Source organism: Carassius gibelio, chromosome B12 (assembly GCF_023724105.1).
Source record: "Carassius gibelio isolate Cgi1373 ecotype wild population from Czech Republic chromosome B12, carGib1.2-hapl.c, whole genome shotgun sequence".
Lineage (NCBI taxonomy): Eukaryota > Metazoa > Chordata > Actinopteri > Cypriniformes > Cyprinidae > Carassius > Carassius gibelio.
Window position 1 is genome coordinate 15,622,514 of NC_068407.1, and position 20,199 is coordinate 15,642,712.

The window sequence follows — 20,199 nt, forward strand, 5'->3', positions numbered from 1 at the left end:
ACCGTAGACCTAATTATTTTCTCAGTCTTTGTTATATAGTCTTTTTTTATGAAGCCACATAAAAATAGAGGGAATTACCCTGTAATGTTTGATGCAGATTCCACATGCAGTGACTGGCACACAAGCAATTTCTATTTAGCAGATCTGAGTAATTTGCTTTATTTTAGCAGTTTATAGCTTCAGTTTGAAGTTTGGGTTTATTTGGATACTGTATGCTAAAAAAATAAAATAAATAATAATAAAAAAATAATAAAATAGTAAAAAGAAGAAGTTGTAAAGGCAAAATATCTTTGTATGTGTATATATATATATATATATATATATATATATATATATATATATATATATATATATATATATATATATCATCGAACATCGAACAGAGACTTATTTACACTTTATCTATTTTTGTCTGTAGATTTCAATTCAAATATTATAATATTCAATAAAAATATCAAAATCTACTACACTTAGCCAGAAATCTGCACATACACCAAACATACATACACCAAACTGATTAATTATAGATGTTCATATAATATTTACCTCATTTATATCATATTTCACTCTTTAAAGTATGGTTAAAATTTACATTTAATGAGAGTATATTTGATTTATGAATTGATAAAAAAGAACCTTCATCTCTTAAAATGTCAACAAATTACGAAAAGAATGTGAAGAAGACCCTGACTTTTTTCAAATGTCAAATTTTTGTTCAGGAAATGTATGCAAATGAATGCATATTTAATTAGATAATGCAGATTTACCATAATTTATATATTAAAATATATTATTATTATTATTAGTCCACCATTACAAAACGTATACCAAATGTATAAGCTGAGTGAAACACTTTTATCATTGTACATTAATTATCAGCCATAGCATGAAAGTAATTATCAGTATCAGCCACACATTTTAAAATAACTGCTTTTCTAGTTGTATACTGTGGCACATAGACTAATTGGTGGGACAAATGGACAAAGAGACTTTTTTTGCAAACGGGGCCTGAGATGAAAGTTTTGTGTCGGCCCAAGAATCGTGGCGATGCTGCTGCTGTAACTTTGCAGATGCAATATGTGTGAAATCGGCCAAACCTTGTATGAGAAAAGCATACCCTGCAGAGATACAGAGGAAAACAGATGCCAGTAGAGCATGTTAGAGCATGTTACTCTTTGAGTTCCAGATTGTATTACATAAATGTTATAGACGGGTCTCGACAGGCCACATCAGGTAAGAGGGATGAGAGGAAATATCTGGTAAGGATGACTAACACTGAGTCTTCTGCATTTAGATCTGGGTCATGATACTTATGAAACATCAGTGAACATGTGTGAATGTTTAAAAATGTGTATATCTGCTGTTTATACGCAAGCTTTGGCAAGAGGGACTGTGTGTCAGGATGTATTTCCACTCAAGGTCTGACTATACACGGCTGTCTTTATTCAACAGCTGTCCATTTGTCTGCCAAACACGTTGCTCGTAGATGAAATAGACAGATCTGTTAGATGGTTGTTATTGAATTAATGTACATTCAGGAAGTTCTGGTTTACAGATTCTGTAATATTCTGTATTATAAGAATCACAAATGTGTGCAAAACATGCAACACTGTCATCTGAACAGTTTATTGAACTTTTAAACAGAAATACTTTAAAAAGTTTGTACATGTGTTTTTTTTTTTCAGCTTTAACGGAACATAATAAGGAGCTCATATTTAAGGTGGAAAAACAATTGCTAAATTATGCAATTTACAGTAGTGCAGTTGCTGATATGTATATAGGCAAAACAGCTTTTAATCTAAATCAAGAAGATCTTTATAAAAGTATAACTAAAAATGCATTTGCATTTCAGTTTTCACTCTATATCTCCCAGTGATATATCTCAGCGAGATGATTTTACAATGTTTAGTATTGTGATAAAATAAAATTAAAAAGTAGGAGAAATTGGAACACTGGCAGCTCTAGAAAAATAAGTCCCTTCTTCCAAATAAAAGAGGCAATCAACAAAGATCTGGTCTTTATTTGACCCTTGCATTCATATGTGATACACATGCATTGGCTGGATCAACCTGAAATATATGGCATCTGGGGGTTTACCATTTATGTCAGTTTTGATTGCTGATTTGAAATATGTAATTGAAATGTTATGTTTGGAAGATGGGATTTGAGATTTCCATATTTTCCCTACGCAGTTGAAGAGGAGCTGAACTTGCATGACTGAAAATAGCTGCTCAAGCGGAGTGGAACTAGAATTCAAAGATGGATTATGGATACCACAAAATCTCAGACTGCCACAGAAAATAGTATATGCAGAAGGCTAGGTTCAATCTTGTCTCTTTTATCTGGGCCCTTTCTTTATTCAGAATTTTTTGGTTTGCGGGATATGCTCATTGATGTGGATTATGTTGCCCAGTAGTAGCTTCATGTTATTAGAAGACTACACAAACAGATGAACAAGCCTGACAAAACGGTGTGCTTTTTAATTTACTACAGTCTCAGGAAAAGTCCCTGTCATTAAACAGTCTCAAAATGCCAGCTGAGGTGTACAGCTGTCTGCAGTTGTATTTAAGACTGATGGGGATGTTTGATGGAAGTCTGAGCATGCAAATATCTTTATTTTTCTGAATTTTAGAGTGACCAAACATCCTCTTTTTCCCAGACCTGTCCTGGCTGGGATTTCTACATTTTCTAAAATGTCCGAGTTTGGCTTTGTTTTTTTTTTGTTTTTTTTTTTATTTCATACTTGCTGAAGGCAATGACTGAAAAGTAGATTGGCCATCGATACGATTCTGTACAGGGAATCTGCAGAGAACAGTCAAAGCAGTGCAAAAAGGACTTCAGAGAGTATCAATTAGAAAACAAAGCCAAAGTGGTACATTTTAGCCAATATCACAAAAAAAGAAGAAAAACAGAACATATTAGCCTATGTGCAACTTCCTTAGACTCTACACATCTGCAGTCGAAATTGAAATGTCTTAATATCAGTTAATTAGGTACAAAATACTACATCAAACAAAGATGTACCATTTGAAATGAATAGAATAAGCCAGTTTTTCAAGCAAATATTCTTAAAAAGGTATAAAAAGTAGCTTTGAAGGACATCTTCATGCAGCCAATGAAAACCATGTCCATGTTCAGTGTAGTTGGCTGGAATTGGAATCTGAAATGTCCCTTTAAAGTAATTTGGGAAGCCCCGCTGGCATCATTTCTCTCTCAATGGAAAGCAATTCATGTCAGTGCACTGTAAAGATAATATGAAGATGATATTTGTTCATTTGCAATGCCAGCAGGCTACCCTGGTACTGTTGTTACTTGCCTTATGTTCTTCATATCTCTAAATAGGCCTCATTAGGGGCAGTTTGCCTTTAAGGACACATGTCTCCTAAAATCTGGGTCAGTTTTTGAAGCTGGTATTGGTTAAGGCCCATGTAGTGTAGAGGTCTTGCTCAGACACATCTTCCTGACTCATCAGAGCAAAGAAAGAGTGGCTTTCAATGTTTGGCTGTTGGCATTCAATTGCTTATACAAATGAAGGTAAACATTTTTTGGGTAAACAGCGGCTGTATTTGTCATTGAATTCTTTTTTACGTGTGTACTTTTCCAGTGGTTAATGCGTACCACAAAGTTAGTCCGCAAACATTCGTTCTGGCAGTGTTGCATTCAAAGTTGATCGATGCCAGTTCAAAGACATACAAGGAGTCTTGGCATCCTCCGGGGTGTTCAGGAGACGAAGTCTGGCAGACATGCAGTCGTCATTCATCCTGAGTTGTTTCAGCACATATTTGAAAGGGTTTGGTCTTGTCTTCCAAGAAAGCAGTCTTGCTGAGGTTTTCCGTGATGGGGCAAGACACCAAAATTGGGTCAGACTCCTTATTGCAAAGTCCTTCATTCAGAAATTGTGTGAAAAAGTGATAAATGGATGATTTAGAGCCATGTTTTTGAAATGTCACAATTAATTTATGAATATGTCCCTCTGTGAGAAATGTTTTATTTGGAATCTTCAGGGCACTGTGTTCTTGCTTTCACATCTAGTGTGTTATAGTGATGCCTGCCTTGCCATTAAAGTTGTGGAAGTGATGCTAAAAGCTAAGATTTGGCAAAAAGCAAAGCCTGTCTGTCAAATTACATGAAGCCCAAGTCAGAAATTTCTAGACAGTCAGTTTGACCCACTCCAGGGTGACTGTGACTTTGAAAACACCAGCCCGATGGGATCTGATTTACGGTTGCTGAGAAACAGGAAGAGTCAAAGATTCCTGCTTTTTCTGGCAGAACATGGGAGTATTAAAGGACTCAGCTGGGATTGATTTTCTCTAGTTTTGCTCACAGTAAACACATATCCATATCATGTGTCGCTTGAGTCAACAACCTTTTCAAAACAATGGAATTCTTTACAGAAGAGTTGTCCCATCCAATATTGCGTTTATAGATGTCTTCTGAATCAGGACAGTTGCATATAGTTGTTTTTTTATATTTTTAACCAATTTATCAATTAAGCCCATGCAAAAAGGACAGTCACTTTAAGACAGAGAGAATGCCATTAGAATATGGATGGTTTTCCTACCATCTTTATGGGCGTGCTGAGAGGACATCTTCAACATTGAAAATAGTTACATCTACAGGATGCCTTTAGACAGCATACACTGAAGATTTAAAGCAACTGTTCACCCAAAAATAGGAATTCTGCCATTATTTACTCACCCTCATGTCGTTCCAACCCGTAAGACCTTCTGTCATCTTGGGAACACAAATTAAGATGTTTCTAATGAAATACGAGAGCTTCTGGACCCTTCATAAACAGAATCGCAACCACCACGTTCAAGGCCTAGAAAGGTAGCACGTACATTGTTAAAATAGTCCATGTGAAAAACGTCCTTAATGTTATGTTCATATGATAAAAATTTGATTTGCACATTGTTAGTGCCACACTCTACTGTTTGAGCTTGATGTGTGAGTATAAAAGATAAAAAAAAAATTATGTCATTTTCTTTTATTAATTGTGGTGAATTGTATTAATTCCAAATAGATCTGGGTTATTTTTTACAATCATACCCAGAATTTAACATACAGTAGTAAAAATTTTATTAAATACAAAGCGATTCCCAATAACCCCTTCCTTGATAAATGGGGCATCTTGAGGCTGTTGAGCACACCGAGTCATGGGATAAAGTTTCAGCAGGAGACAAACAGACACAAAACATCAGTTCAGATTGGTCCTGCATTGAGGCTGAGTTGTCTGAAATCAGGACAGTCATTCTGCCCTGGGGAAACGGTCCTGTAAAATCAGACTTATCAGTTGGGATAATTCATCTTTGTGGGTCTGGCAGGGGTTGTTTGTTTTCTTTCCCAGAGAGCTTTCTAAATTCACTTCAATGATCCACTTGTAAAGAGATTAGAGGGACTTAATGAAATAGTCGTCAAATCCGTTTCCACTCTTACAGACAACACAAGCTGATTAAATCGCCTTGTAGGACGATCAATGAACATTATGCTTTGGTTAGCTGACTGATGGAAAATGAAACTAAAAGAAAATAGGAAAACATCTAAACTCAGGATTAGAGGGTATATGAGAAAGATGTATTTGCTTGCCAAATACCTCTAATGGAATATTTGTATTTCAAACAATATAGTGTCACCTATTTAAAGTAGGTCTACATATAAATATAAAATAAAAAATTGTAAATAAATAAATAAATAAATAAACATACTAATTAACTTCTGTGTAAATTACATATTGATCAATATAAAAATAATATCAATATTTAATATAGAATATAATTCATGAAATACAATACATTTAAATAATAATAAACGGGATGCCTAAAGCAGAATTGTAGCTATTATTATGGGGGTTAAAAAAAAAACAACGTTTAAGTTATATAAAATTCCATATTTAAGAATGTATACTATTTAATTTTTTTTCTGTATAATTAATATGTATACATAAACACACACACATTTATATTTAAAAAAATATTTTCATTGACATTTGTATTATTATTCAAACAATATATGCGTGTCACTATATAAAATTATTTATAAATAAATAAAAAATAAGGAATAAAATACAATAAATGTAAAACAATAATAATAATAACATATTTAAATATTATTATTTAATATAATATTTATGTAGTTAAAATTACTTAATTAAAAATAGATGCGATTCTACTCTACTTCCAATTTTACAAGGAGTCCTTGATAGTCATTTGCACAGTACAGTCAGAACTAAATGTCAATGTCCTATACTTATTGAGTAGCACTCAGCAAGGGGTAAAGTGTCAGGTTTCAAGCTGATGCAGAAATTAAACATCTCTGAATAGAGATGTTTAAAACGGACGATGAGAAAAAAATCCTCATCATTAAAGACCCCATCAAATAATTTGATGAATGTTGTTTTCTGTCCTTCACTGACCTATTTCTTATTGGAAACAGGAAGTTAGAAGCATGAGCATTGTTACAAGACAATTGCATGTCAGAGATAAGTGGTATTTAAAATTTAGGAGGAGGGCACAATTTGACCATTTTCTCTTTCTGTTTTATGCTGTTGCAATAATAAGAGCAAAAAAGGACTCAAATTATGCCTTTCTAAGACAATTCAAACACGTGCAGTGTCAAGAAACTAGAGAAGGGATGGTCGGTACATACTGTATAACATATATTGTTTTACACACAAAAGCACATGTAATTTAAAGACTAAATTTAGCAAGGCCAGATTTGGTGCAGGACGCAGCCTGCTGGCTTTAAGAGCATGATTGTAGGCTGTCAGATGCAGTCAGAGGTTGTGGGAGTTAGGGAAGGAGGAGAACAGTAGCATGTTATCTTTAGATAAGCATTGATTGTGCATCTACAAACAAGAGCGAATGGAATGCTCAGCTGCCATTCTCCCATACTCCCTCCAGTCGCTTTCAAAAATATGGGCTTGTTTTCTCATATCTGTCCTCTTTACCCTCAGTTAGGGTTTCAGTTCAACTTTAAGACCTTTTTTTGTCTTGTACATTTCATCAGGGCACATTTTTGTTTGATTTTTAGTAATAAAAATGTAATTCTATGAGATATCTTTTGTCTGTTTTCTCATGCCACTTATGTGTCTCTTAATTGGATAGTTCCTCATAAGAAAGAAAGTCATATATATTTGGAAAAACTAATATAATATAATATAATATAATATAATATAATATAATATAATATAATATAATATAATATAATATAATATAATATAATATAATATAAACATAACATATTTTTCTTAAATCCATACATTCATGTGTTATAAAAACACATGCATGTATAAATTAATATTACCATTAATATACACACATATATTATGTAAACTTTCGCGATTAAACATTTGAAAACACTATATAATATAATATAATATAATATAATATAATATAATATAATATAATATAATATAATATAATATAATATAATATAATATAATATAATATAATATAATATAATAGTTATTATTAGTTTTAACTCCAATGATTTTAAAAAGAAAGACAGAATTATACTACTGGTGTTCCCTAAAATAAAATAAAAAATAAAAAAAATATTTTGATTATTATAACCATTTTATTTACACTAGAAATTTAAATACTGAAAATACAATTTCAGTTTTATTTTGAATAATTATGCAGCCTCTTTATTCATTTTAATTTCTGTAGCACAGTACAGGACGAGTTACATGAAAAAGGTTTAGCACTTTATCTTTCAAGCAGTAGTAGTTATGCTTGACTCAGCACACAGATAACATGTTTGCCAAATGTCATTACAGCTTTTTGAAAATCGTCTTTACCCTTAATAAGAATACCATAATTTCTATTCCTGCATCTAGAATCATCCTTAGGCTACAAGCTGACAGCTGTACATACCAGCAGTGAACACACAGATAGATAACAGTATGTGATGAGGCATTAGAAAAGGACATCCAATATAAATAATAATATCAATAATTTATTTTTATTCTTTTTTATTTATTTTTCTCAGATTACACATACTGAAATATATTGTGTCTTTCGACAGCTATGTTTTTCATCCAGGCCCAGCTTGATATGAGCAGCCTCTTCTGTTTCTCACTGCACTTTTGTCTTCATTTCCTCCCTCTTTTCCTGTTGCCAGAAGGAGAATGGTGTTGAAATCTCAAGACTGAAAAGGGAGGATCTAATCTGACTCAGAATGGTGTCAACCATACAGCTGGGGCCACCGCAGGCATTAATTGCACTTTGATTTATTCTTTTTTTCAAAAAAACAGAAAGTTCACAGTCTGGTGCATAACCAGGATTTATCGGTCCATGTAATTCCACACACAGAATTAATGAGCTGCAGTTCACTTACTTGATCAGTTGCACAGATTTGCTTTGTTAAAAAGAACCTAAGAACCTATGAAAAGGATGAAAATTGTGTAATTTCTGACCTAATGAGATGAAAATGAATGTGTTGTGAACAGTGTTGGGAAAGTAACTCTGCAAATGTAATCAAATTACTGATTACTCCTTTTAAAAGTAATAATTAATTAGTAATGAATCTTTCATAATGTCTACAATTCGTGTGTTATAATTTGAGGATTTGTGAGCATGCAGATTTCAGCACTGCATTGCTCAACACTCTTTGCATTGCAACGCTTATATTTTTTAATATTTTATACTAGTTCATGTTGCTTTTGTGCAATAGATGAATAAAAATCTATTTGTTTTAGATATTTAATGTTTAGATATTTCTATTTTGCGGGAGTCCCGTGAATCACTTTTTTCTCCCACATCCCACACACGTCTACCCACTCACAGCAGCATCTTGTCCCGTGGTGCTGTTGTGTCGGGTCTCATGGGTGCAGGTCTCTATTCCACTGGCACTTCACTCAACAGTGCGTGTCAATCAATGTGACAGTCAATGTACTGTCAGCAATGTAATGTGGCAGTAATTTATAGAGACCTCAGCTAGTAACTCTAATTTAGCAAATTATAACGCATTAAATTACTCCTCCGTTACTAAAAAAAGTAATCAAATGACAGTAATACGTTACTTTGTAATGCATTACTGCCCAACACTGGTTGTGAAACATGCAAGAAGAAAAGTAATATAATTTTGACACAACATAAACTTTTTTCTAATGAGCCTGGGTTGGTAGTGAGGGAACAAGGCAACTGCCTTTAGACGAACCAGTCAATGGGCTCTTAGCTCATGGTTCGAAGCACTTGGTGCAGGTCTCCGAATCCACTTTTGCTACTTTAATGATGAACAAAATGGTTGCCGCTCCAGGTGCATGGTCCAAAAGGATTGTACCTATTCTCTTAATAGTCATGGTTGTATTTTGGGCATAACATGCAATAAACCAATCAGAGTCTTATCTTCCATTCCCTTTAAAAGCCAGTTGCGTTTGCATCATGGTGGATTTATTGCATGGCAGAATTTGCAAGAGCAGAGACAGAATGCTTCTCCAGAGTGGAAACAGTGTCGGGCTTGTTGGTTGTTGATAGATACCCTCATCTTGAGGAGTCAGTTTAAATACATACAAAGGTCTGACATGAAACTCTAAATGGCGCAGTCCAATAGGTATAACTCAGTATAATACAATGACATCATCATCACATCAGTCACAACTGATTGGTTCTCTCCTTTATCGGTAACATATGAGCTCGTTGCTCAACATTCAAATACTTGGCTAATGCTTTTTGTAGCAGTTTGCAGTACACTTCAGAAACCTCCCCTTCCCCAGCTCCACCTGTATAGATCTGCTACTGGGTGATCATTTATGCTATGGGGGTTATTCATTATTATTTGGTTATTTATATATGTGCAGCAGCAATATTTCTTACATGCTCACAGCAGCATGTTGTGGATGTACTGGCAGTAGCAAGTCATGGTACTTGCTCTCCTGAAGCAGTGTACAATAGCAGATCTATTACGCCAAGACTAAGTACATTGACATTGTGATATATGTACATTACTATGCCAATCAGAGTTGTCATGACAGAAATGTGTGTATTGCCACGATTGGTAAAATAATTTGCCAATTTCATTCACGATTACTGCAGATAGGTCATTTTGATACATGCAATGACTCTCCATTGTGACATGTAGGCATATTTATCTCTATGTAAATAATAATAATCTTTTACATTGTAATCCTTTCATTTTCGATATTTGGCATGTTTGTGTGCTGTGCCTTCCGGTGTGTAAAAAGCAAGAGTGTACTGTACATGCGTTGTGCACCCGCATATAGGTGTATATTACTAACGTTCCTTTAAATAAATAAATACTGCGGCATTGACTTTAGACCTGGTCAATGGCGCAATCATTTTCAGCTTGCCAAACCAAATCATACACTCCTCCCAACCCAAGAATCTCCTCATGTTAAGAATATTCTTACATAAAAAAAAATCGCAGCTGTGAGATTAACACCACAATGACATTAAATGGATATCAAATACAGACTTTTGCTTAGGTCTCAGTAATTTCCCAGTTAGATCCCGGTAATTTCACATCTGTATTTACTTTACTCTACTTTGCTTTGTTTTGAAACTTTACTTTATAGAAATAGTAAACCCAGTCAATGTATTTAACTAATAATTGTTAAAATATTTAATATTTTAAAATAAATGTATTTATTTGATCAAATAAAAACCATAATAACAATATTATACTGAAAAACTTATTTTCATTAGACATACTTGCTTTTTTAGAAAATGTTTAAGCCTAAATTCTGTTTTAATTTGAATCAAATTATGAATTATGGCTTGAGACAATGTTGTCAAAATCTCATGCTGTATCTGATTTCATATTGCAGACGAAACTTCCAGTGTTGTTGTTGGGCCGGTCAGCTGATCTGAGACCAGGCGAGTTTGTGGTTGCTATCGGAAGTCCATTTTCCCTTCAGAACACAGTGACCACAGGCATCGTCAGCACCACCCAGAGAGGGGGCAAAGAGCTGGGCCTGCGAAACTCTGACATGGACTACATCCAGACAGATGCCATCATCAATGTGAGCCCAAACACACTTAATCATGCACTGACTACAAACAGTATATTGGCCAAGTGGGTCAGTGACATGATGCTTAGTTTCATTTATATGTATTAATAAAAATAAAATAAAAAAAGATACTAGACTGTAATGAACATGTGAAGACAAAATATCAAAGACTAAATTAATATTTTATGAAGTAGTTTATCATAATCTTATTGTTTCCTCTATTCATGATGTTTCCATTCTTATGTTATAACTAACCATGATTTATCCTATAAAAATTAGTATTTAAATATGAATTAATATACTATATTTAGGTTGATTCAATGATGGTAAATAATACTTGACTTGAAAAAAAGAAGTTGCCATTTTTTAGAATTCACCCTAAAAGAGCTATTTCTACCATGATTTAGATTTAGACTATAAAATAATGTGTGTTTGTATATATATATATATATAGACTCACTCACTCACTGGCCACTTTATTAAGTACACCTTGCTAGTATCCTTGCTGCCTTCAGGAATGCCTTGTTTCTTCGTGGCATAGATTCAACAAGGTGTTGGAAACATTCCTCAGAGATTTTGGTCCATATTGACAGTTGCTGCAGATGCATGATTGCACCACATCCCAAAGCTGCTCTACTGGATTGAGATCTGGTTACTGTGGAGGCCATTTGAGTAAAGTGAACTCATTGACATGACATTCAGCCAAGTATGGTGACCCATACTCAGAATTCATGCTCTGCATTTAACCCATCTGAAGTGCACACACAGAGCAGTGAACACACACCTGGAGCAGTGGGCAGCCATTTATGCTGCGGCGCCCGGGGAGCAGTTGGGGGTTCAATGCCTTGCTCAAGGGCACCTAAGTCATGTCATTGCCGGCCCGGGATTCGACCCTAGGGTTAGGAGTCAAACTCTCTAACCACTAGGCCACGACTTCCCCAGTCATGTCATGTTCAAGAAACCAGTCTGAGATGATTTGAGCTTTGTGACATGGTGCATTGTCCTGCTACTAAGTAGCCATCAGAAGATGTGTACACTGTAGTCATAAAGGGATGGACATGGTCAGCAACAATACTCAGGTGTATTACTGAAGAACTGTGTGGCATTTAAACAATGCTCATTTGCTACTGAGGGACCCAAAGTGTGCCAAAAAAATACCCCCCACACTATTATACCACCACCAGCAGTCTGAACCGTTGAGACAAGGCGGGATGGATCCATGCTTTCATGTTCTTTTACGCCAAATTCTGACCCTACCATCTGAATGTCACAGCAGAAATCGCAACTCATCAAACCAGGCAACGTTTTTCCAATCGTCTATTGCCCAATTTTGGTGAGCTTGTGCTAATTGTAGCCTCTGTTTCCTGTTCTTAGCTGACAGGAGCGGCACCCAGTGGGGTCTTCTGCTGCTGTTGCCCATCTGCTTCAGGGTTCAACGTGTTGTGCATTCAGAGATGGTATTCTGTTACTGTTGCCTTTCTATCATCTCTTATCCATCTGCCCATTCTCCTCTGACCTCTGACATCATCAAGGCATTTTCGTCCTCACTGGATATTTTCTCTTTTTTGGACCCTTCTCTGTAAACCCTAGAGATGCTTGTGTGTGAAAATCCCAGTTGAGTTTTTTAAATACTCAGACCAGACTGTCTGGCACCAACAACCATTCAACATTCAAAGTCACTTAAATCACCTTTCTTCTCCACTCTGATACTTGGTTTGTACTTCAGCAAGTCTTCTTCACCAAATCTAGATACCTAAAATTGAGTTGTTGTCATGTGATTGGCTGATTAGCAGTTAGTGTTACCAAGCAATGGAACAGGTGTACCTAGAAAAAGTGGCCAGTGAGTGCATATATCTGCATATATATATATATATATATATATATATACATATATACATTTAAAAAAAAATGTAATTCAAGTCAAAAATTAAATAATTTAAAAGCTTAAACCATGGTAGAAATAGCTATTTTACACTGCACAAATATAATATAGTAATGTATATTTAGCATGATATTTACACTTTAAGTTTGGAATAATATATATTTATTTTTATAGGAGTCTCTTATGCTCACTAAGGCGGCATTTATTTGATCAAAAATACAGTAGAAACAGTTAATAATGTAAAATCTAATTACTTGTAAAATACATATTTTTTTATTCTATTCTATATACGAGTTCCTTATTACCAACAGAAAAAAAATAATCACAGAATTTCATAAACCCAAACTCTTTCTGTGTTTCAGTACGGTAATTCAGGAGGGCCCTTGGTGAACCTGGTAAGAGTTTTGCTCTTTGTTATTATGTTCTTCGCATATGTAAATAATGAAACAGCTTGAGTTTTATTTTTAGTGAATTATCAGGAGTAACAGATTGCAGCCAGGATTGATAATGTTTATAGCATGTTTTTATGAGCCTAGAAACATATGTTGGCAGAAGGGCTCTGTGTTGAGTCAGCCCTGACCGTAAACACGTGTGCATGCATAATGATCAATGGAGGAAACATCCCATTATGACAGGAAGACATCTGGGCATACAGATGTGCCGTGTTCTTTGTGTGAGTTCACATTTACATTTTTGTCTTGATTCTTGTGTCCGTTGCTGTAGGATGGTGAAGTGATAGGAATCAACACGCTGAAGGTGACAGCAGGAATATCCTTCGCAATTCCTTCGGACAAGATCCGACAGTTCCTGGCCGAGTCTCACGACAGGCAGGCTAAAGGTCAGGAGAATAATGATCGATTAAATGTGCTAAATCTGAAACACTTACTCTGTTCGAACAACATTTCCAATCAAAAGTTCATAAAAGTATCAATTAATATATTTGTTTTCAGGAAAAACAGCCACAAAAAAGAAGTATATCGGTGTAAGAATGATGACATTAACTCCAATGTAAGTCTCAAATGCTGTCTATGTGCTTTTTGAATACTTTTGTGCATTTGTGATTATGGAAAGACATTTAAATCAGTTAAATCGGCCATCTAAACAATTTCCATTTTACATATACATAGCAGAAGCTGGATTCCAGAAAGCATGATATTTATGTCTGTACTGTGTCACTCACAGACTTGCTAAAGAGCTAAAGGAAAAACAGAGTGATTTCCCAGATGTCACCTCTGGAGCGTACGTCATTGAAGTTATCCCCAAAACACCGGCTGAAGTGTAAGTACCCCATCGCAGGTAGCTTCTAGTTTTCTACAATACACCAAGCATATTCAACAGGGAAAAGTGGAGGTACATGCAAGAATGAAGTCAGGTGGTTGGAGGGATATGTGCGCTCAAACCAGATCACAATAAGAAGTGCACTGATTTTTTGGTAGCACTTTATTTTACAGTCTTGTTCCTCATGTACATACTATGTACTTATTATAGTAGTAACAATAACTATGTAATAACTAGGTACTAACCCTGAACCTACCCCTAAACCTAACCCTAACCCATGTAGTTACCTTGTATAACCAGAACTTTCTTAGATAAATACACTGTAAGTACACTATTAGTACATGTTAGTACACGTACTGTAAAATAAAGTGCAACCGATTTTTTTATGCTGTCCAGCAGTTTATATGTGATGCTGTATTTACCATTTAGATGGTCTATTTGAATCCAAAATGGTTTAAATGAACATTTTCCAAAATAGTCATCTTCCTGCTTTTTGATTAGAAGTTAAACGTTTTTGTAACTAAAATTAACTTTTGGGATTTCATTGTGTGTGTGGGAGAACTTTGAATCACAAGTAGTCCACACAGTTTAAGCTTACATCAGATGATTTGAACAGTACATAAGTGGCCACTTCCTCTCATTGTGGGTAGCCAATTTAGTATACGAGTACAAAACATACTGTAGGAACAAATTGTGGCTAGAATCTACAGAAAATTACCATGAATTCCAGCATAATCAGTTACATGTAACTATTACAAATTCAACTAGTGCCGACTCTCATGGGTTATGGTGCTGTAAGTATATGAACATTTCTGAAACTATATCTTAAAAAAAACTCTCTTAAAAATAAATGTTCCAAAAGGGGGTTATCGCAGTAATTTTTCAGAAAAGAAAAAAAAAATCAGTAAAGAAACTATTGTCAGAAATATCACACCATTTTTTGTCAAAACATAAGATTGAACAGAAAGTTAAGGGATGAATAGTATGAATATTTACATAAAACCATATCAGTATTAAGCCAACACCTAAGCACTTAATGAGAATGAGCCAAATATATTCTGAAACTAAGGAGAAATGAGTTTCTCACTAAACAATCGAGCTTAAAACGGTCATGAACTGCCTCTTTTTTATCTTATTTTTATTAAGTACTGTTCTCTGAAGTCCACTTATAATGTTATCAAGATTTTTTTTTTTTTTTTTTTTTTTTTTTACATAATTTAGAATTAATAGGCTATTTTATGTCCTGTTTTTCACCCCATTCATCTGAACACTCCATTTGAATAGGCGTAGCGGATTGTAGACTTGGAAGTAAATGCTCACTTTTATCAGTTGATCAGAAGAAAGGCAATGCAAAAACAACTTGGTACTGCACAGCATCTTATTGCCATCTTTAGCATTTAGTTTCCACATAGACCTGCGTGTTTGTCTTTCTTATAAACGACACATGCACGAATCAGTGGGCGGGGCTAAATAGGCAGCGATGTAGAAGCAGGCGTTGATCTTCTTCTGTGAAGGCGGTGTTTAGCCACACTATTACATCATAGAGTTGTCCATTCCACAGCCTGTCATTTTGGCAAATAAGCTTCAATATAAGTTGGTTTTAGACTGACAGGAAAGATAAGTTTTGAATTCTGAAAATTACGAGATGTTTTTTATAGTATATTGGCCTCTTATATTTCAAAAGATCAAGAGAATTTTTATTTCTCGGTTCATGACCCCTTTAAAGTTAGCTTAGACATGATGACATCACCTCCTAATAAAACCTAATATTGTTTTGTAATGAGAATCCAATAATGTGAAGCCAATAAAAGAGAACAATAACCTAATTTTAAGTCCGTTTTAACTGCTTCCTGTTTTGTTTGCCAGTGGCGGTCTGATGGAGAGTGACGTCATAATCAGCATTAACGGTCAAAGGATCACATCAGCCAGTGATGTCAGCACGGCTATCAAGAAAGACGACAGTCTGAGAGCAGTGGTACGACGCGGCAATGAAGACGTCATCCTCACAATCATTCCTGAGGAGATCGACCCTTGACCTCCCTCGTGCTCACCCATGAGCTGGTTCTCAGACTTTTACTGAGTGTGAGTCCGGAGCCACACTCCTTCACAGTGAACACTTTCCAGTCAACCATCATCCAGCCTGAATATTGTTCTTAGCTTTAGAACAGGATATGTCCTTTCTCACTATCTTTCCCCATATCTTCCAAGTCATTTTCTGTTTATTCATTAGTATACCATGTTAGAATGAGCCCTTTGTAAATAGATATGAGAATTTAGTGCTGGCTAGATTCACTAACTCTCCGAAATGTATATAATTATACTGTTCCAAAACCTAGTTAGCTGCCTAAGCTTGTGATGAGCAGAATGATTCCATTAAAGATGGTGAAGCAAGCAGGTAAATGTTGATTATAATCTTATATTTTATTCATTACTGAAAAGTATCTACTAAAATAATTTGATGTAATTAAAAAAGAATTGTTTTACCCATTTTTATGTGTGCAATTTATTTGTAAGCCTCCCTTATGAAAATTAGTTGTATTATATTAAGAATATAGTAACAATGTTTTTTGGCAGACTGATTGCCATTTGTATAATCACAGTTTCACTACAAATACCGTGGTTCATTTTCATAATAATTTGTGTTATAGAACATTTATATGGTGTAGAAGGTTACGTTTTTTTTTTTTATGTTTACTTTTTTGTCTGGTTTCATCTGCAATATGTCTGTCTCTATAATGTTTCGCGTCAGATGTTAAAAATGACATGTAAAAACGACATGCAGAGTGGCCGCCTATGTGTTTTCAAAATCAGTCATGTATGGCAGGTAGTTCACTAGGTTTTGGAACAGACCTTATATTTTGTCCTTATGTAGCCTATACATCAGCAAATCATCATGAAATGTTGTTGTCTGTATTCAGCTTTCTACATATTTTTATATTTACACTCAGATCTCAAACTTGACATTATTTGAAACAGAATCGTGGACCATTAGAGGATGACCATTATCTTGGAATACCATCACTTCCTTAAATGTGTGTCTGTGTTTGTCAGACGGCAATTTCTGAAACGAAATTAAAGGTTAATGTTTTTAAACCGTTTCAGTGTAATTCTCATTGTCTTCACAATCAACAAGAACTAATGGCATTTTTAAGTGATGCAATACTAGATTGAACCAGCAAGAAACAATCTAGCAGGGAATATCGAGGAAGTAAGTGGCCAGAATTGCTCTGTTAACCATTCCTGGGGTTTTATTAAAGGTCCTGATGTGTAGATCTGGTCTCTTGAGGTCTGGTCCATTCATTAGCAATTTGTCATGCCTGTACTGGAATGAATTTGAATATTCTGCCTTGAATGGATGTCATGGTTGATTTCATATTAAGATAACATCTTTTCCCCATAGCATTAATGATTCAAAGCGTTTCATCAGTTACGTATCAGACCCATTCTTCTTCAACGTCTGCTTCACCTCACAAGCCTTAAACAGTTTGGACCGCGAGGGACACATAAAACTCTGACTGAATATTATTGCTCTTGTAGAGTTACTTTCCAAAATCTTACCAAGTTGCTGAGCTCACCCCTGGAGTTCTTTTAGTACATATTAGTCCCATCTATCACAAATGACCTCAGAACTCACTTAACATGGTTTTCACAGAAGTACCTGTTCTTAGATCAATTAACAAATCAGAATCTGCAGTTTGGGTTACACTCTCGGAAAAAGCTGTCACTGGGGTGGTACCTACTAATATGTACCATTTATTTACGTACAGTTTAGTTACAATTATGTACCATCACATTACTCAAATGCATACTTAAGTGGTAAATAATTAGGTACAAAGATAAAGGTTCTGAAAGCGTACCATCCCAGTGACGGCTTTTGTACCTTTTTTCTGAGAGTGTATAGAGTTAGTACTAGAAATAGGTTTAATATAATATTCATTTTAATTAGATTTTATTGGTAGGTTATGTTTAGGCTTAGACTATAGAATGAATACCCAATATGAAGTCCCAACTGTTAACAGAAACATGATCTAGCCTGAAAAAGAAACTATTTAGCTAACGCTATTTGAGCAAAAGTAACAAAGACACAGTTGTTGTCAGGTTTCTTTGGTGATTTCAAATATGAACTTTAATCGTAAGCTTATTGAACAGTTTTGGAGAATTTGATGTTTCCCCATTCAAAGAGATAGGAGTTGCACTTGAGAGGCGTTTCAAAGATGGCAGCCAAATTTGGATAAGATGTCGTTTGATAATTATAGGATTATTAGGGTTATATCTAAATATTTCATGGAACATTTCTGCCCATGTTTTAGAAATAATATCCAAAAGAGCTTGTATAACTTTGTACATCTACTTGTACATAGTACTTGTACCCTATTTATGTCTGAGAAAAAGCAGTGATGATATCTTATATATATATATATATATATATATATATATATATATATATATATACTGCTTGCAACAATTACACAATTAGAAAATTGTTCACTAATAAAAGATGTAGATTCAGAAATGTCCAGCTTAGCCACGCTTTGCCTCGAACCCAAGATTACATTCCGTGCATTCAAAATGGTACTTTCTTTATAATATATCTGTAAAACACCAAGCCTGGACAAAAGGTTCTTCCATTATGATATACACAAAACTGTAGAACATTTTCAGGATCTGTTGTGATGTGCTGCCCTCCTTTGTTGGTTTATTGAAGGCACAATGTGATGTGTCTACAAGCAGGAAGATTACACACTCCAGGCATTATGTAAAAGAAGTACAAAAGTCTTACTCAATATGTCTCTAAAACGAACTGTACTCAGTATGTCTTTTGGCACACAATTTGCACAAGCAGTGTCTAATGCTGAGTTCATTAGGTAAAATAGAAGATGCTTTTCGTTTTAACTTTGCAGGATGACTTCAGCCTCTGGACTTGAGTAACAGGGCGGGTTTGCATTCATTTCCTCTTTAACGTATTAGCTTCAGTTGATCTTGGATGACTGATTGAATTTTGGGTTGATCTCAGGTCAGAGATGTAATAAAACCTCAAATATGAGAGACAGAATTAGGTCATTTAAAACTCTAAGTCATATTTTACTGGCACTCTGCAATATAATTATTGTTAAGTGCATTTGTCCATGGGGACTAATGCTGTCCAAATTTTGACTGTTAATTCTCAGAATTATTATGCCAAACATCTTCAAAACTTCCATTCGAAATCTTACAGCCTCTCTATTAAAGAAAAGACGACGTGTCTGGTTCATATATTTTTGGATGGTGATTATTTCTGTCCTTTCTATCAGAGGTTTGTTACTGAATGAAAGACAAATTCCACCCAAATACTGCGTGATTCATCAGTGCTCAGGTTATGAGAAGGTAAACACAAACTCAGGATATTTTTATGTTTTACTATACTACATAAAATACATTAGTCATACCCCCTTGTGATTGTCTTGAAAAAGGAAGTTACTAACAAGTGTCTAACTGGGACGAGGCAGTCAGGGACAAAAAACTTCATCACACCAAACAGGAAAACTCATCTCCTCACTATTCAACTTTTACAGCCTCATGGATTAATGGTTTACAGTAAGTCCTATGATGGTTTTAGCAAATGGTCAAGTGAATTTCAAGCTGACTTTAAAGCTGTTTGCTTGTACTCAGTCCATGAGCACTTGCGTGAAGTGTGGCAGAAACATAACTTTGTTGATTCAGTTGGGCCGGTTTGACTCTGGTCCATGGGGATATTGGCGTGGGTGTCTGCACAAAAACAGGCACTGTTCATCATCGGTACCACATCCACTGCTGACCCACTTCTCTGTGGCTACAAAACCCCTTCTGAAGTGGACATCTCTGTTTGTCATAAGACAACAACAGCTCACTGTTTGAACAAATCTGCTCATTGAACATCACTGTGGGGTAGACCGGAGACACCCATGTCAATCTGGGTTGAGTCTTACATGACGAGGCCAACATGGTCACGGTGGAAAGTTACTCTAATGGGTCAAAACTGCTAATTTGTAGTGGTGTTGGTTAATTTTCTCATTGATTCACGCAAAGTTTCCTGTAATGTGGAGCTTGTTCA

At 35.1% G+C, this 20,199-nt stretch overlaps 1 protein-coding gene across 2 annotated transcripts in view; it reads left to right on the top strand.

The window, feature by feature from the left end:
• Positions 1 to 17,222, top strand: part of LOC127968890 (serine protease HTRA1B) — a 433,724-nt gene extending 416,502 nt beyond the window's left edge. For both annotated transcript variants that reach the window (XM_052570287.1, XM_052570286.1), the window contains 6 exons: positions 10,787 to 10,981; positions 13,214 to 13,246; positions 13,575 to 13,689; positions 13,802 to 13,859; positions 14,034 to 14,129; positions 15,996 to 17,222. In XM_052570287.1, the coding sequence (XP_052426247.1) occupies positions 10,787 to 10,981; positions 13,214 to 13,246; positions 13,575 to 13,689; positions 13,802 to 13,859; positions 14,034 to 14,129; positions 15,996 to 16,164 (666 nt within the window). In that variant the 3' untranslated portion in view covers positions 16,165 to 17,222. The remainder of the gene's footprint in view (positions 1 to 10,786; positions 10,982 to 13,213; positions 13,247 to 13,574; positions 13,690 to 13,801; positions 13,860 to 14,033; positions 14,130 to 15,995) is intronic.
• Positions 17,223 to 20,199: the final 2,977 nt, after the last annotated feature.